At 30.4% G+C, this 19722-nt stretch overlaps 1 protein-coding gene across 2 annotated transcripts in view; it reads right to left on the bottom strand.

The window, feature by feature from the left end:
• LOC145283721 (synaptic vesicular amine transporter-like) overlaps positions 1 to 19722 on the bottom strand; it is a 110655-nt gene that overhangs the window by 55590 nt on the left and 35343 nt on the right. For both annotated transcript variants that reach the window (XR_013868724.1, XM_080132768.1), the window contains exon 6: positions 18530 to 18622. Coding sequence is in view for 1 of the 2 variants with exons in the window: in XM_080132768.1 (XP_079988894.1) it covers positions 18530 to 18622 (93 nt within the window). In the remaining variant the exon portion in view is untranslated. The remainder of the gene's footprint in view (positions 1 to 18529; positions 18623 to 19722) is intronic.

The raw sequence follows: 19722 nt of genomic DNA, 5'->3' as shown, positions 1-19722 counted from the left end.
AATTAAAATATCAATCAAAATATCAATCCAAATATCAATCAAAATATCAATCAAAATGTCAATCAAAATGTCAATCAAAATATCAATCAAAATATCAATAAAAATATCAATCAAAATATCAATCCAAATATCAATCAAAATATCAATCAAAATATCAATTAAAATATCAATTAAAATATCTATTAAAATATCAATCAAAATATCAATCCAAATATCAATCAAAATATCAATCCAAATATCAATCAAAATATCAATCAAAATGTCAATCAAAATATCAATCAAAATGTCAATCAAAATATCAATCCAAATATCAATCAAAATATCAATCAAAATATCAATCAAACTGTCAATCAAAATATCAATCAAAATGTCAATCAAAATGTCAATCAAAATATCAATCAAAATATCAATCAAAATATCAATCAAAATGTCAATCAAAATATCAATCAAAATGTCAATCAAAATATCAATCAAAATGTCAATCAAAATATTAATCAAAATATCAATCAAAATGTCAATCAAAATATCAATCAAAATATCAATCAAAATGTCAATCAAAAAATCAATCAAAATATCAATCAAAATATCAATCAAAATGTCAATCAAAATATCAATCAAAATATCAATCAAAATATCAATCAAAATATCAATTAAAATATCAATCCAAATATCAATCAAAATATCAATCAAAATATCAATCCAAATGTCAATCAAAATATCAATCCAAATATCAATCAAAATATCAATCAAAATATCAATCAAAATATCAATTAAAATATCAATCAAAATATCAATCCAAATATCAATCAAAATATCAATCAAAATATCAATCCAAATATCAATCAAAATATCAATCAAAATATCAATCAAAATATTAATTAAAATATCAATCAAAATATCAATCAAAATATCAATCAAAATATCAATCGAAATATCAATCAAAATATTAATTAAAATATCAATCAAAATATCAATCAAAATATCAATCAAAATATTAATTAAAATATCAATCAAAATATCAATCAAAATATCAATCCAAATATCAATCAAAATATCAATCAAAATATCAATCAAAATATCAATCAAAATATCAATCAAAATATCAATCAAAATATCAATCCAAATATCAATCAAAATATCAATCAAAATATCAATTAAAATATCAATCAAATTATCAATCAAAATATCAATCCAAATATCAATCAAAATGTCAATCAAAATATCAATCAAAATATCAATCAAAATGTGAGAAAACTATCAATCAAAATGTCAGAAAAATATCAATTAAAATATCAATCAAAATATCAATCAAAATATCAATCCAAATATCAATCAAAATGTCAATCAAAATATCAATCAAAATATCAATCAAAATGTGAGAAAACTATCAATCAAAATGTCAGAAAAATATCAATCAAAATATCAATCCAAATATCAATCAAAATATCAATCAAAATATCAATCAAAATGTCAATTAAAATATCAATCAAAATATCAATCAAAATATCAATTAAAATATCAATCAAAATATCAATCCAAATATCAATCAAAATATCAATCAAAATGTCAATCAAAATGTCAATCAAAATATCAATCAAAATATCAATAAAAATATCAATCAAAATATCAATCCAAATATCAATCAAAATATCAATCAAAATATCAATTAAAATATCAATTAAAATATCTATTAAAATATCAATCAAAATATCAATCCAAATATCAATCAAAATATCAATCCAAATATCAATCAAAATATCAATCAAAATGTCAATCAAAATATCAATCTAAATGTCAATCAAAATATCAATCAAAATATTAATCAAAATATCAATCAAAATGTCAATCAAAATATCAATCAAAATATCAATCAAAATGTCAATCAAAATGCCAATCAAAATGTCAATCAAAATATCAAATAAAAATATCAATCAAAATGTCAATCAAAATGTCAATCAAAATATCAATCAAAATATCAATCAAAATATCAATCAAAATATCAATCAAAATATCAATCAAAATGTCAATCAAAATGTCAATCAAAATGTCAATCAAAATATCAATCAAAATATCAATGAAAATATCAATCAAAATATCAATCAAAATGTCAATCAAAATATCAATCAAAATATCAATCAAAATATCAATCAAAATATCAATCAAAATATCAATCAAAATATCAATCAAAATGTCAATCAAAATATCAATCAAAATATCAATCAAAATATCATTCAAAATATCAATCAAAATATCAATCAAAATATCAATCAAAATGTCAATCAAAATATCAATCAAAATGTCAATCAAAATATCAATCAAAATATCAATCAAAATGTCAATCAAAATGTCAATCAAAATATCAATCAAAATATCAATCAAAATATCAATCAAAATATCAATCAAAATATCAATTAAAATATCAATCGAAATATCAATCAAAATGTCAATCAAAATGTCAATCAAAATATCAATCAAAATATCAATCAAAATATCAATCAAAATATCAATCAAAATATCAATCAAAATTTCAATCAAAATGTCAATCAAAATGTCAGAAAAATGAATAAAGTAGAAAAATATCAGAAGGCTGCAAAAAATGACAAAAACAAAGAAACAAAAACAAAAAATGACAAATAAAGAAACAAAAACAAAAAATGACAAAAACAAAGAAACAAAAACAAAAACAAAATAAGAAACAAAACCTCCTCACCAAAATACACAAATCTCGTACGCCAATTTTTACATAATTCATCCCTTGTACTCTACAATATAACAGTACCAAGTAGACCAGTTTTTATGAAATCGTAGGCTACTTTTAAAAATATTTGACGATGTTTTTTTTATTAAGCTAAAATTATGGCATTTATAATATTTATGCATTTAAGGAAAATGTTGAATCACACAAAATTTGTGTTTCTTAAAGAAAAATAGATTTAATTAAAAAGAAGTAGAATAAAAACAGAAAATGATGAGCGTTCTTATTTGAAATATTGTTCAAGTTTGACGTTGATATTTCTTTATGCGGGGCATGCATAAGTTGCAATTTGCTGAAGCGACTGTTGCCTATAATCATAATGTGCGTGGGTGGACGTGTAGACGATCACAATTATTGTTGCTGCTAATAATTTTTAGTAAAATTGATTTCTCCAGTTCCAGAATAATTATCCATTCTATTTTAACTATAGAACTAACCTAAATTAGCTACGTTAATAAGTATTAAGTACAGAGACATTAGAAAGAATAATATTGTGCTACATAGTTCAATACAAATAATAAAATCATATTGTAAGAGGCAATCTTTAATTTACTTCTTCAGTCCAGCACCTCTAGGCAGAAAATGCTTTTCTTTTTTTGCCCTTTTTTTTTCGAATGTTCTCTTCCTTATATAACGTTTCACTGACTTCTTTTTTAGGTAAAAAAAAACGCTGCACATCGAAATACTACGAGTTCCTTTCTCACACCATTGCAACAATGATCATCTGTTATTATAATGATATTTGAAAACGAGGCTTCTTCAAGGGAAAGTCACGCTCATATTCTTACTCAGCGTTGCCAGGTTGGCCTTTTTAAAACCAAATTTCGCGAATTTGGCTTTTTTCGAACCAGTTTAACATTAAAAAATTGTATCTGGCCTTTTTTCCCAAATCGTAACGTATTTAATAACTAAGGAATGAATAAGCAGAATATTATAAAGATGTTTGATACGTTTTGATATTTCTTTCATTTTATCTAATTTTTCTTCCAAACATCCAACAATGAATAATCCAGCGCACTATAGTGGGCATCCATTAAAGTTAACATTAGAATTTGAAGATTAAGAATTAAGCCGTTAAAAGTTATACAATGCACACACACACACACACACACACACACACACACACACACACACACACACACACACACATATATATGTATATACACGCACATATGTATATATATGCGCGCGCGTGTGTTTGTGTATTTATATGTAGCTGTGTCTATATTTATGTGTTGTATACCTTTGTGTTCTGAGACGCATTTGTGTCATCTATAATTATGTTAATTCGCAATAAACATCATGTCCATATGGATATAAATTACAGTTAACATTTATAACTGATTCTTATTTCTTGACAAAAATTCTTGCGCACTCTGTATTTTAACTTTTGCTATTATTGCATTGGTAGCAAGCAGTCATGTAGCACGTTCAAAACACACACACACACACACACACACACACACACACACACACACACACACACACACACACACACACACGCACACGCACACACACACACACACACACATTTTTTCTTAAACTGAATATTTTTCGTGATGAACGCTTTCACCAAAGAAATCATATTTTATATTTTAAAAATCGTTTCTTTTGCTGGTTGTTGCACAATCTACGTTAATAAAACGCCCAATAAGTGTCGTTTATCTGCTGACGTCAGAGCTGTCGGTAATAAGTCACGCCTAAACAGATAAACAAAACACCTCGAAATGAACGGTTACTTATACTCTACATGCAGACATATCACGGTGGTAATATTTCATCTTAACTTATTCCATCTTTAATCAAATATTTCTTGTTATTTATAAAAGGATAATCATGGTTTTGTTCATGTCGTTTTCAAGATAGAAGTCTGATAGTGATTTGGAGATAAAACTATACAAAAACTCGTTTAAACTAAAATTCAAGATGGATGACAAAACCGTATGGACAGGAAAATCTATCTATATATCTATAAAAGTGAACGTGTCTGTATCTGTCTGTCTGTGTATCTGTGTGTCTGTCTGTGTGTGTACATTTCCATACGCAATAACTCTGTCAATTTTTAGTCTACAGACTCGAAATTTGATATACAGAGTACTGAGATTCGGAAAAATTGATGTGATCGGTTTTCGGCCAGAAATTTGGTGATTAAGGGGTCAAACTTCAACGATTTGACGTTTGAAAACTCTACCAAACTCCCCCAACAATTTTGGATCTAAACACTTGAAATTTTAGATATAGGTTCCTTGGACATGGATCTGACTGAATAACTTGAGTTGAGCCCAAAACAGAGGGGTCATAATAGGGGTCGAATTAAAAAAAATTGACCGCTTTTTTTTCTCAGCATACACCTCCAAATACCCGGGCAACGCCGGGCACACATGCTAGTATATCTATAAAAGTAAAATTGTCTGTCTGTATTTGTGTGTGTATGTGTGTGTGCATTTCCCTACCAAACTACTCTGTCAATTTTTAGTCTGCAGACTCAAGATTTGACAATAAGGGTAATTGAGATTTGGGAAAAACTTTTTAATCAGTTTTCGGCCAGAAATTTGGTTGTTAAAGGATCAAAGTTTAACGATTAGACTTTTGAAAACCCTACCAAACTCCTCCACCAATTTTAGGTCTAAACACTTGAAATTTTAGATGTAGGTTACTTGGATATGGATCGAACTTTTTAAATTGATTTGAGCCCAAAACAATAAATGTTAAGGGGTCAAAATTGGGTCACAGTTAAAAACAATTTGACCTCTGCGGTCTCTACCAAATTACTCAACCAATTTTTGGTCTAAACATTTGAAATTTTACATAAAGTGTATTCAGACATGCAGCAAGCTTTTTAATCAGTTTTTTGGCGAAAATTTGGCTGCTAAGAGGTCAAAGTTGAAAGAGTTGACCTTTGCAGGTTCTATCAAACTCCTCCGACAATTTTGGGTCTAAATACTTGAAATTTTAGATGTTGGTTACCTGGACATGAGAGTCAAACTTTTAAAACTTTATATATATATATATATATATATATATATATATATATATATATATATATATATAAACAGTACATAGGGCTCGAGAAAAGCCGGGCTGAACTGCTAGTATGAAAAAAAAATACTTGCTTCTTTTCTCTAAAGTTTGAAATATTTTTACACAACGACTAGCTTGTATAACATAAAACCTTTTGTGCGTTCATTCTTTTTTCGTACTGTTATCCTCATCTTCATGGTTGTTGCTGCTTCACCACGTTTCAGCCAACTCATCCCCCGGCCTTCTTCAGGTGATTAACCGCGACAGGATAGGACTGCTGAGTCTTGTAACTTATCGCCAGTAATTACTGACTTCAATGACTGCTCTAGTCTCACCACGTTTGTTTTTATTTTTATGTAAGAGTCACCACTTATCAAGGCTCAGAGGCTACTCGAGGATAAGGGTTAAAAGTGTACAGTAGTCAATCGGATAATATCATAGTAATCGTTAGTAGTGTAAATTTGGTAAATTGGATTAATTCATCAAGAACTTGTTTACGTTGGACGTGAAGACGACCATATTGTAGTCAGCTGGAAAGAAGGAAAACGGAACAGAGTTCAACAGGCGTCAGCTCTAAGAAAGAAGCTTTGTTCATGGAATCTACGTTTAGGTTTAGGCATAGATAAAGAGTGAGGGAAATTATTGATAGTGGTTTCAGATAGACGCGTGTTTCTTGTGAAAGTGTGGCGAGAAAGGACCATAGATTGGAGCCCAGACGAGCACTTGCCACGAAAATAACGATAAAGCAGAGACAGAGGTTAGAGGGAAGAGAAAAGGGAATCCCTTACGAGACTACGAAGTCTATTTTGAACTCTGTCAAGGCTGGATAAGGTCTGTCTAGCAGCTCCTGCTCAGATGTGGCAACAATTCTCCATCCTTGGACACACCTGGCTCTTATATAGGTAGAAAATGTTGGCCAACTTATCCTCTGGCCTGCTTTGGTAGGATTGAAACCTCTATCTTCAGACAATGCTTATCTGGAACCGTAGAGTTATAGATAGATAGATAGATAGATAGATAGATAGAAAGAAATTTATTAGAACAGAGCCGTATTCCTGTATGTTTGTCACAATGACGTCATAGCATATACGTATATATATATATATATATATATATATATATATATATATATATATATATATTATTTGCTGATTTCTTTATGTCCTCTGATGAGAAGAATAACAAGAATAGGATTCTTTAAAACACCGCGGAATAAGGATTTTGTAAATTGCTTTTGGAGTATTCAGTCGAACAATAAATTTTGATTGTAAAGTCAACTTACAGTTTTAATTTTCTTATATATATATATATATATATATATATATATATATATATATATATATATATATATATATATATATATATATATACTATAACGTCATATATGATATCATAGCAGTGGGCATCATATATGACAAATGGCGTCATATAGCATATACGTTTCGACCTGGCAACGTTGGGTATGTACAGCTAGTCTCGATATCTCGATATATATATATATATATATATATATATATATATATATATATATAAAGAGAGAAAGGGACAAAGAAGGAAAGATGGGGAATAAAGAAAACACTGATTTAATATTTTTATGTGAATGCTTTCTATTAGCGTCGCCATTTTTTCTTCGTGCAATCCTTTGTGTGATTTAAAAAAGTAATCAACGTAAGGATGTTGCCATTAATCACCCGTGTTTTTTTTTTTAAGGGAGAACAGAAAAAAATAGCCTAGCAAAGGAAATCCATTAAAAGATTGCAAAGGGTTAATAGGTTGGAAGGGGAGAAATGTGTGTGTGTGTGTGTGTGTGTGTGTGTGTGTAAGTAATATCTACTGACACGCCCAGTGCACCATTACTCATTCATTTTATCCGGCGCGTTGAAGCATGCAAAGGCAAGCCGAACGGTTTCCTTTTGTCGAAACCCGCGGGGACCGGGAATCGAGTTTAACACGACTATTCAGTGGATATTAATGGATTTCCTTCACGGAGCACGACGAAAAATACTTGTATCTACGGCGACCACTGTAACGACGGTTGTCTCGTATAAGCATTCACACACATATCGAAACTATTTTCTACTTTATGTCTATATTCTAAGAACTAAGCTTTTTCGCTTTGCAAGGACATAATTAGCCGTCTTTTAAATTTCTATTTTTTTTTTTTTTAATTTTTATCTCGATCTTTCTCGTTATGCACTGAATATTTGTTAATGAAACCTATATAAAATCTGTTCATTATTTCATTCTAAACACTCATGTTTTCTTTAGAGGATTTAAAAATTTTGCACTAGACGAAAGTGATTTGAAAAGTTTTGTTTTGAAATTCGAAGGTTTGTTTTTTTTGAAATTATATACAATGATATGGTTGCTGAGTGACAGTAAAAGGAGAAACATATGTAAAAAAATTTGGTTGAAAATTATATATCTATATCATTAATCGCTAAATAATAGATAAATTTAAATTGTATTCAAATTGAACATAAAATATATCCAAGATTAATTAATTTTTTGTACCTTCATAGAGTTTATAAAAATACACTTTGAAAAGTGATAAATTGTAAATTAAATCTCTTTCATCTTAACGTTTATATAAAACGTTTTCTTTAACCATTTTCATGCATGCATAGTAAGAAAATTTTTTTTTAAAAACTTGTAAGTGAAATAGTAACTGGATTGTGTCTACATTTTGTTATTAGGTAAATGGTACTTTCCACTGAAGAGCTATAAATTTAGCACCTGTCCCGTTTTAAATATCCGAAAAAGCTACAATTTAACTCAAGGTTTGTTGTTTTGTAAATTGGTAAAAGTGGCACTTTGACAACAAAAAATTAGTACCGTCCGAGAAATGCGAGCTAAGCTACCATTCTAGTTTAAAATAGGGGTGATTTCCTTAGCTTGAGTTTGGAAAAAGTGTGTTTGGTTAGGTTCAAACCTGTAGAAGCACCGAAAAGAAAAAGAAATTTTAACGTTTTATTTAATCATTATTTTATAATATATATCTATTTATAATAATCTGGGGGAAAAAGCATAAATAAAATTTTCCTGCTGCCATACTAATTTATTTTAAGTCTTTCAAATGGAAACTTAATTTAATGATTTAATCACTGGCGGCCACTACTTTTAATTTTTTTTGCACCAAAAAGATTTTTACTTAAAAAAATTTCGTATTACAGAAAATTGGCAAAATTGTTTTACAAATTACAAGTGTTAAGTGTTACTTGAGAACAAGAAAAAAGTGACCGACACGCCGGCTTTGAAGTCTCGATAAATACTTAAAAATAAGAATACAACAAATTACTAGTAGAAATTCACCCAATAAATGTTACGGTAACGTTTATTGCGCGAATTTCTACTAGTATTTTGTTTTATTTTTATTTTCAAGTCATTAAAATAATCTGCATAACCTGAAGAGAGGCGTTCTTTGTTGATGATTCTGTACTTTCACCTAACAATAAATAAGTAAACTTGAGAAAATTAAAACTCTTGCCGGAAGTTATATTACTGATGAAGTTTAATATCAGGGACAGGATCTGATCAAACACCGTTTGCTGCTCACTTTGAATCGGATACTCTTCTGGTTTGCCAATATTTTTGAAATTATTGATGCTTTTGTTTTGATTTTGTTTGTTTATATTTTGCCCCAATTCGCAATTATAACGTTTTTGTTGTGAAAGAAAATTAGCTATTATTAGAGTTCTGGGTACTTTTGCAGAATAGTACGGAACGTGCTGAAATAATAAGGTCATTTTGAAAATCATTCTCTATTGAGAAAAACTCCCCCCCCCCAAACTATATTTTGGTTCAATATTGATGAGGGCCCTCTTAGCAGATAATAAAAATTACAAGCTTTCTGGACATAAACGGGGACAAACAAAATAAATGCCAGTCCTTCCTTGAGATGCTTGGCTTAGCTAGGGTTATAAATTATGAGGAAGGAAAGAGAGTGGATATAGAAGCAATTAAGTTGTATATATTTATCTCCACCGCCACAAAGACTTATCACACTGGCTCGCTAAAAGAATCGCTCAAACTAGCAGAAGCATTGTTGACCGTGATTGTATATAAAAAAAACAAAAAACAAACTAGCCCCCACCCCTACCAGTATAAGTGCCTATTAAAAAATATTTATTTAATTTTTTATGTGTGTGTGTGTGGAGGGGGGAGGGTTAGCTCTATTTTTAACTAGAGGAATGAACCTGCACTTTTCGAACTTCCGTTGTCAACGTAGAATTTCTACCTATTTATTCACTTTTACCATTTTTACTGGTGCAATTTTTACCGGTGTCATTTTCCGGTTCCAGTTTTACCTAAATTCGTTTGTTGACATTCACATTTCGCTTGCTCCGTACGGGTTCTGCATGATAACGCAGGGGTAGAGACATAGATTGTTAGCGCGACGGTTGAGTTTCTTGTCTAGCCGGACTGATTTTCTGTAAACAAAATGGACAGTACTGTTTGTGGAGGATATATATATATATATATATATATATATATATATATATATATATACGCGCGCACACACACACACACACACACACACACACACACACACACACACACACACACACATATGATGATTGCTGCATCTTTCCAGTTGATCGCCGTCACATTGAGTTCTCCCAATCTTTTCGTCCATGCCATCTCAGATGACTCTGCGCTCCCGCCGCAGATTTTCACATCTTGACGCAGATGTGACATACAAATTGAGCAATTTCCATCGAGTTGGCTTCCTCTGGAGGTTGAAGGGTATTCCTATAAACAATCACATGTCTACTCAAACCAGCAATAGACTTGCAAACTTTATTGCATGTTAAACAAATCGTTTGGTTCGGACTAATAGGTGCAAAGTTGACATGAACATGACATGAGTTTTGTGCGACTTGTGGTTGACGTAGCCAGCTTTTGACAAAAGCACTCGTTCACAAGTATTGCATTTCCAGCTGTGTGTCATGGTTAAGACCATCAATTAAACCTTTGCGAAGCTCTCGCATGTCTTTCTTACGGATTCGTAAATTAAACTTTCCTCTCAGCAACTTGTGATCGGTGTCACATTCAGCACTACGCATGACACCAACAGCATATGCATCTCGATGGTCGTGTTTTCGATTCGAGTTATGATGAAGTCAATTAGGTGACCATGCTTTGAACGTGGGTGTATCCAAGTAGCTTTGTGCTTCAGTTTACGGCGAAAAAAAGTGTTACAGATAACAATATTAAATTCTGAACAGAGCTCTAGTAGCTTAAGGCCATTAGCATTCATGGTACCGATACCATAGCGGCCAAGAGGACTCCAGGTCTCATAGTCTTTCCCAACACGGGCATTGAAATCACCAAGAATAACAAGTTTTTTATTAATTGGTGTACATGCAACAACAGTTCATACATCAATATATATATATATATTGATGTATATATATATATATATATATATATATATATATATATACACACACACATATATATACATATCTGTTTATACATATATGTACATATATATACACACATATATACATATATATATATATACATATATATGTATATATATGTATATATATGTGTATAATCATATATATACATATATATACATATATATATGCATATATATACATATATATATACATATGTATATGAATATATATACATATATATGCATATATAAATATATCTATACATATATATACATATATATACACATATATACATATTATATATATATATATATATATATATATATATATATAGTCTAAAGAAGCTTTGAATAAAAAAAAAATGCAAAAATAAAAATAAAGAATGCAGTTTACACATTTGAAAATAATTTCTGACGAGGATGCATCACAGAACGTCTGAAACGCGCGTAAAAACGATTTCAATGACTTAAAAACATTATTACAATGATCCAAACATAATTCCCAATGAAAAACCAAGACACGGAATAATAAAATAATGTTAGAAAATGCACATTGTTGGTGACTACTCCCTTATTTAAATATACATCTTTCTTTCGTTGGAATTTCTTAACCCATTTTATATATATATATATATATATATATATATATATATATATGGGCAAACAGTTAATAAAACTTGTTAAAAACCACTTTGAAAAAGAGTTAAAAACATATTTAATCTGAAAAGGAAAGACTTGATAAGTGGATAGTCCTTAATCCGCAGAGTTTCGAAGAAATATTTTCCTTCTCATCAGGGGGTAGGAATTAGCAAAATGCGGAATCGGATTTTGCATACAAAAGTATTTGATGAAACAACAAGTAAGTCAAAGATCTTACTTGATAACAAAAAGTGGAGCGGAGGGAATATGGCGAAGAAAAAGGTGATTACACGTGAATGGATAGTCTGATGAAAGGTAAATAATCCAATGACGGTATAATCCAAATATATAACTCCAAGAAAGTTAATTGAGTTTCCATTTGCACAAGTAAAATCCAAGGAAATCACGTAATTAGAAGATGTTTTTTATGTTATATATATATATATATATATATATATATATGTATATATATATATATATATATATATATATATATATATATATATATATATATATATATATATATATTCGTCCTCCACAAACAGTACTGTCCATTTTGTTTACAGATAATCAGTCCGGCTAGACAAGCAACTCAACCGTCGAGCTGATAATCTATGCCTCTACCCTTGCGTTATAATGCAGAACCCGCCAGGAGTAGCATGCATGTGGAGGCATGCTTTCTACCCGGTGGTAGAATGTATGCACCCACCCCGCGTAAAAATTTAAGATACGGCTAAGGTTGTTTTTGTCGTTTGCCAACTCGCAACCCTCTCATATTAAAAAATTCATAAGCACCAAGTTATGCTGGCATATGGTCGCATATGGTATCGCGCTCCGCCACCATATGCATCCGAGATCAATATCTACTTTAAAATTTGGTGCTTATGCATTGTTTGTATCGCACTATTTGTAATTAGTGTTTTCAGATTAAATTCAACTTTCATGCTATTTTATTTATTCAATTGTAAGGTGGAAGAATATTTACGCCCCCTCTTCATTTGTATTGTTCAGCGCTTTTAATTATAAGCTATAAAATGAAGCACATTTACTCACTGTAAAACTTCATCTTGCATTCTTTCTTTATTTGGTAAATATGAGGAATGATTTCACCCTCGAGAAATCCTTTAAAATTACCACTTTTAAAGGTTTTCAGGGGTGCTGAAAACGAAAATAACGTCCAAAAATCCGGCATACGAGTAATTTCCAAGGTATGAATAACTGTTAGTTTCGTAAAAGTGGGCTTATGTATTTTTGTATGAGAAATACAAATCTCGTATCAAAAATCTTATATAATTACGCATTGACTAGATAATTACATAAATGTCATATCTAAGGTTCAAAAAGCATCCAACACAAAGAAAAAAGTTTTGATTAGCCAAATATTTGTCATGTGATAGTTCCAGATATATCCCGATAACTCTTGACGGCGTATTATTTATTTTGATCAATTTAGTCGCACTGTTTATACAATGTATAAAACTAGAGGATTGTGGGAAAAGACAAGGAAATTAATGGTTTAGCTACACATGGATGGTTCAGGTATAGAAAAATTTCAACAATGTTGAATATTTTAACCGTCGGTGACACGATTCGTAGATGGAAGTCCTACCAGTGCACTTCAAATCTGCTACGTCCAGGGCGTCCTTCCAAAATGTCTAACTTTTAATGGTTCGACTTTTGATCCGTGAAGTGAAGAAGGATCCACGAATAACTCGTTCTGAGCCCCAGAAAACATTGGAAGCATCCGGAACACGTGCATGCAAAAACACAATTAGAACAGTGCTTCAAAAGAAGATTCCAATCGCGGAAACCAAGAAAAACTCCTTTGTTAAAGCCGATTCATATCAAGAATCGTCTGAAATTTGTCAATGAACATTTGGAGAAACCTTTAAGTTTTTGGGATAAAATGTTATAGTCAGACGAAACGAAAATTGAGTTATTTGGTCGAAATAATGCAAGTCATCTTTGGAGACAGAAGAACTCAACGTTTGACGCAAAGAATACCATCCCTACGGTGAAGTTTGGAGGTGGAAGTATAATGGTTTGGGGTTGTTTCTCTTCAGCCAGCCCTGGAAAACTTCACATAATCAAAGGGAAAATGAATTCTCAAATGTATCGGGCTATACTTGACGATAATCTATCGAAGTCTACAGAGGATTTGAACTTGCCTAATGGTTGGATATTTCAGCAGGACAACGATTCCAAGCACACGGCCAAGGCAACTACCGCATTGTTTCGGAAGAAGGAAATAAAGGTATTGGGATGGCTAAGTTAACCACATGACCTCGACCCAATTGAAAATCTGTGGCGAGAGTTGAAGTTGATAGTACAAAAAGGGAGATCCAAGAAATCTGACAGAACTTAAGAGAATCTGCCAAGAAGAGTGGAATAAAATTCCAGTTAACATCTGTGACAATCTTGTAAGTATCCCAAACGTTTGGAAGCTGTTATGGCGAGTAAAGGCCATATTACTAGAAACTAATACTATTTTTTGTGTATGTTGGATACTTTTTGAACCTTAGATATGACATTTATGTAATTATCTAGTGAATGCATAATTATATAAGATGTTTGATACCAGATTTGTATTTATCATACAGAAATACATTAGAATAGCATTTTGTTATTATTTTTGTTTCCGTGTAATAAAAATAAACCAATTTTTTGCTTTGTATCGGATAATTATTGCACCGACTCTATCTATCTATCTATCTATCTATCTATCTATCTATGTGTCTGTCTGTCTGTCTGTCTCTCTCTCTTTCTCTCTCTCTCTCTCTCTCTCTCTCTCTATATATATATATATATATATATATATATATATATATATATATATATATAGAGAGAGAGAGAGAGAAAGAGATAGATAGATAAATAGATAGATAGATAGAGTCGGTGCAATAAGTATTCGATACAAAGCAAAAAGTTGGTGACTGTCATGGCTCTTGTGGGCTGTGACGTTGTTTGACTATGGAATTTATTGTATATAATCTCTCACATTCTGAAAATCATATATATATATATATATATATATATATATATATATATATATATATATATATATATAAATAATTTCTTTAAAAAAGTACGCAATAGTCCTTCAGACTATCTATATATTAATATGCTTGTCCGTATGGTGTCACGTCATCATCATCGTAAACATTAATTGATGAAACGCGTCATTATCATCGCAAACATTAATTAATGTGAATTATCTCCCTTTATTGTTCAATCTTTATTAGTTAGAAATCATTAAACCCTTTTATTTCCCAAAACTTCCTGAAAAAAAATATATATATGAACTGTCTATTTATGGTTCCGGATTATTTTAAAGACAATTATGAATAGAATGTATCGTTCCACAGTTTAAATAGTATAGTATTTTACTTACATTTTTAACGATGTCTTCTGTAGTACGGAACACTTATTCTATTTTATTCAGTAATAAATATATTTTTTACATTTAACGTTACGAGTTCGTTTTTTTTTTTTTTTTTTTTTTTTTTTTTACTGTGCCACTTTATCTTTTCATTTTTTTTATTTTTATTTACTTTTGAGTGAGCCTTACATAACAAAAAATATGTTTAGGAATAAATGTTACAAAAGTCAAGAATGACTTTATTAAATAAATCACCAAAGTCACCATTCGCAAATACACTGAATAACACAGAGTCAAAACATATTTTACGTCTTGTTCTGTTTTGTTTTTGTTTTACGACATATCAATCCTTTTTCGTGTTATTTAATGCCGAATCAAATAATTTTGTAACATTTATGCAGCTTCACGTTGTTTACATAGTTATTACTTATGTTTTGTTCGTTTTATTTTGCTTCTTTTACAGGCAGTCATCATCTTCTAATGCCCACCGACAGGGCATACATCTTTAAATACTATAAAAAATGGACACAACAATTTTTTTTAATATGAAATAAAACACTTTGTTTCATTACTTACGATTTAATTTATTTAAAGAAATATTTATTTCCTATTTAAAGATTTTCAGTATATTTTATTTAACTAAAGAATTTTTCCTTTATTTTTATTACATTGTTAGGTGAAGTTTCAGAATAGTTAACCCCCTCCCCATATTAAGAATGGCTTTCAACATGATTCTTACAATAGCGGTATCAAAGATTTTTTTTTCCTTATTTTAAAACAAGACCATTAATTTTTTTTCATTAAATCGCTATTTAGGTGAAGGTTCAAAATAGTTAACCCTTCTCCCCATAACCGTTTTTTTTATGCAGTAAAATACTTTGTTTCAATAATTATGGTTTAAATAAATATTTATTCCTTATTAAAAGATTTACAGTATATTTTATTTCATTGAAATCTATATCAATAATTCGACTTAAAAAATATTTGTGAATTTCCAAATCTTCATTGAATAAAATTCAAAATAAATAGAAAAGTCTATTGCATACGTAAAAGTTGACGGTTGCTTATTTAACTTCATTAAAAGCTATCAAAGTCAACCAAGAGCTGCTCAATATTCTGGCTTAATGGATCATTTAGCAAGGAATGAATATGGTTATTCTGGTGTATCAGTTATTCTACCATCTACATTTATAGGAAGTTCTAGGAATCTACAACAACTTTATCAAGATGCAATGGCAGTTTTCTGTGACCTATTCATTACTTACACGTGTAATCAAAAATGTCCTGAAATATTAAACAACTTGGGGTCATCAAAACTTTCACAAAATCGATGTCAACAATGTCACACAGTTTTTTTGAATTCACAGTCTGACTCCCAAGAACCTGCTGACTGACCACTATTCTCATTCCAAGCAGCTGATCGACGTCCCTGTCACCGCCTCAATCATCACCAGCACTTCCTGACAATATCAACAGCATCAGTTACGATCGCATTGACCTTCAGTAAAAGTTTAAACTAAAGTTCTTTGTTCTACTTGCTTCCATACGTTCATTTTTGTAATATAACAATAAGGAATTTCTTCCTGATGTGTTTTAAAAGATTTTAACTACCGTGGAATTTCCACGGGTCCTGCTAGTATATATTATCGTTTTCTATCCACTTAATTATTGGAAACGTATATACACAGCATGAATATTTGCTGAATCCTAGCAGATGATTGCATTCGCATGCTTTTATTTTTATTGTTATCCTTGCTTCGTATGTGATGTTATACTAGCAGCTAAGTTTGACAAAATGGCTCCAGAGTTGGAAAAAAAACTGCTACGTTGGAACACCATCTGGAAACACCCAACTAACCCAAGTCAGAGAAAAGCTGAATCGGGATTCTACCTCACGTGAAGTTGAATTAAAATTGATATCCGAGAGTAAAAGAGTGCATTCTCTCGTTGATAAGTAATGAGTAATCTAAACGAACAATAATATTTAGAAAATTAAGAAAATTTGCCTATTCTCCCCCTACCTCAAATAATTATTTTCAACTAAAAAATTATTTGAATAAATGAAATGAATGTCTTTTTATTTATTGATTGAAATGTGTGACAATTTAAGTGTTTTAAAAACTTTTAAGATTCTCTGCCTGGAAATAATTTTCAGCTGAATATATTTAAATTGGTGAAACAAGCGTTTTAAACATTTAATTTATTCATTGCCGCAATTTAAATCTTTTGAAAATAAATAGTCTCTTTTTCTTATGAAAACTAAATTAAATATTCTTTACGCGAATAAATGTATTTAAAATCAGTGTAACCCAGATATAAGAGACTTCTTAGCGGCAGTAAGCTATCTTATATCTGGGTGACACAATAAATTTATTTAAAATCAGTGTAACCCAGATATAAGAGACTTCTTAGCGGCAGTAAGCTATCTTATATCTGGGTTACACTTATATACAGGGTTCTTATATCCGGGGTTTTTATATCCGGGTTACACAGTACATGAACACAGAGACCAGAGAAAATCTCTCTTATATCTTTGGGACCAGAGAAAATCTCTCTTATATCTGTTTGTCTTATATTCGGATCTCTTATAACAGAGTTACACTATAGTTGCAATCAGATACTTATTGAAAGTGCATTCAGATAAATAGAATACAAATGATTAAGGCGGCATTCGGACAGAATTCGATTTTGGAACAATTCATTCAAAAATGAGTAAAGTCGAATCTTTTTTTACCTTGCCGTTTGACGATTAAAAAAAAAATAGGCGTAAAGGCTTATAACGTACACACAAACAGAAATAAGCGTATCTCTTAAAATGAAAATCGCTCCTGACAAGTTTTAATCCAGTTCGTTTCATAGACATGCTTTCACTTAGAGATGTTAACAACCTTCACGTTGTCTCTTCCATAAGTGCCCGATGTCTTTCTAGAAAGAAGTCTAACTAGAAAGATGTCGAGGGAACAAATGCCAACAATAATCAACTGATTCATACGAAAATGTATTAATAATGTCCAAAACAACAACAACAACAACAACAACAACAACAACAACAACAACAACAACAACAACACTTCGGCCAAAAAGATAATGAATAAGAAGGTAAAAAAATGAAAAAAATAATAAAAAAATGAAAAAAAAATGAAAAAAAAAAATAAATGAAAAAAAAAATTAAAAAAAAAATTAAAAAATGAAAAAAATAATAAAAAAATGAAAAAAAAATAAAAAAAATGAAAAAAAATAATAAAAAAATGGGAAAAAAAGAATAAAAAGGCAAAGTTTTGAAATACAGAGTATTTAAATAAAATTAAGAGAAAAATTTTATCTTTACTGAGAACACCGGCTGCCGAACCGCCTAGAGCGATGCCCATAGCCTTGCTCCGTTCTTTGTCATCGGGGTATTTTTCTGCAACGATTCCCATTCCTACAATAAAAGAAAGGTTGGAATATTTAAGTGTCTGTGATAATTAGGGCTATGACAACAGAATATTATTTTCATTGTTTTGACTCTCGAGTATATATCCGACACAGTTAGACACAATCAACCGAGAACCACATCGTGCTGTATAAAAGCATATAAGATATCAACGGATACACACTCGAGAGTAAAAAAAAAAAAAAAAAGTGACGAGTATTCTGTTGTCCTCGCCCCAGTGATAATATTTAAGTTTAAATTAATTTTATATTATGACGCATTAGATTATTGGTATATTTACCACACAGGTAGATCACAAGATAAGTGACATCTATGTATCTATAAAAGTGAAATTGTTCGTGTGTGTGTGTGTGTGTGTGTACATTTCCCTACCAAACCACTCTGTCAATTTTCAGTCTACAGACTCAAGATTTGACATAAGGGGTATTGAGATTTGGAAAAAGAAAAACAAATTTTTAATCGGTTGTCGGCCAGAATTTTGGCTGTCAAGAGATCAAAATTCAACGATTTGGCTGTTGAAAACTCTACCAAACTTCTCCGCCAATTTTGGGTATAAACACTTGAAATTTTAGATGTAGGTTACTTGGACATAGATCAAACATTTTAATTTGATTTGAGCCTAAAACAATTACTCAAAATTGGGGCCAAAGTTGAACAAAAATCGACCTCTACAGTATCTACCAAATTACTCAGCCAGTTTTTGGTCTAAAACATTTGAAATCTTGCATAAAGTATATTCAAACATAAGGCAAGCTTTTTAATCGGTTTTTGGCCGAAAATTTGTCCGCCAAAGGATCAAAATTCAAAAGATTTGACCTTTGCGGTTTCTAGCAAACTATTTAGCCAATTTTGGGTCTAAACATTTGAAATTTTACATAAAGGGTATTCAGATACACATCAAGTTTTTTAATCAGTTTTTGGGTGAAAATTTTGCTGCCAAGGGAGCAAAGTTGGAAGAGTTGACCATTGCAGACTTTACCTAACTCCCCCGCCAATTTTGAGTCTAAACACTTGAAATTTTAGATGTAGATTTTTAATATATATATATATATATATATATATATATATATATATATATATATATATAT

The sequence above is a fragment of the Euprymna scolopes genome, chromosome 8 (assembly GCF_053919585.1).
Source record: "Euprymna scolopes isolate OS-2025 chromosome 8, ASM5391958v1, whole genome shotgun sequence".
Classification (NCBI taxonomy): domain Eukaryota; kingdom Metazoa; phylum Mollusca; class Cephalopoda; order Sepiida; family Sepiolidae; genus Euprymna; species Euprymna scolopes.
This window is presented reverse-complemented; position numbering and strand designations above follow the sequence as displayed.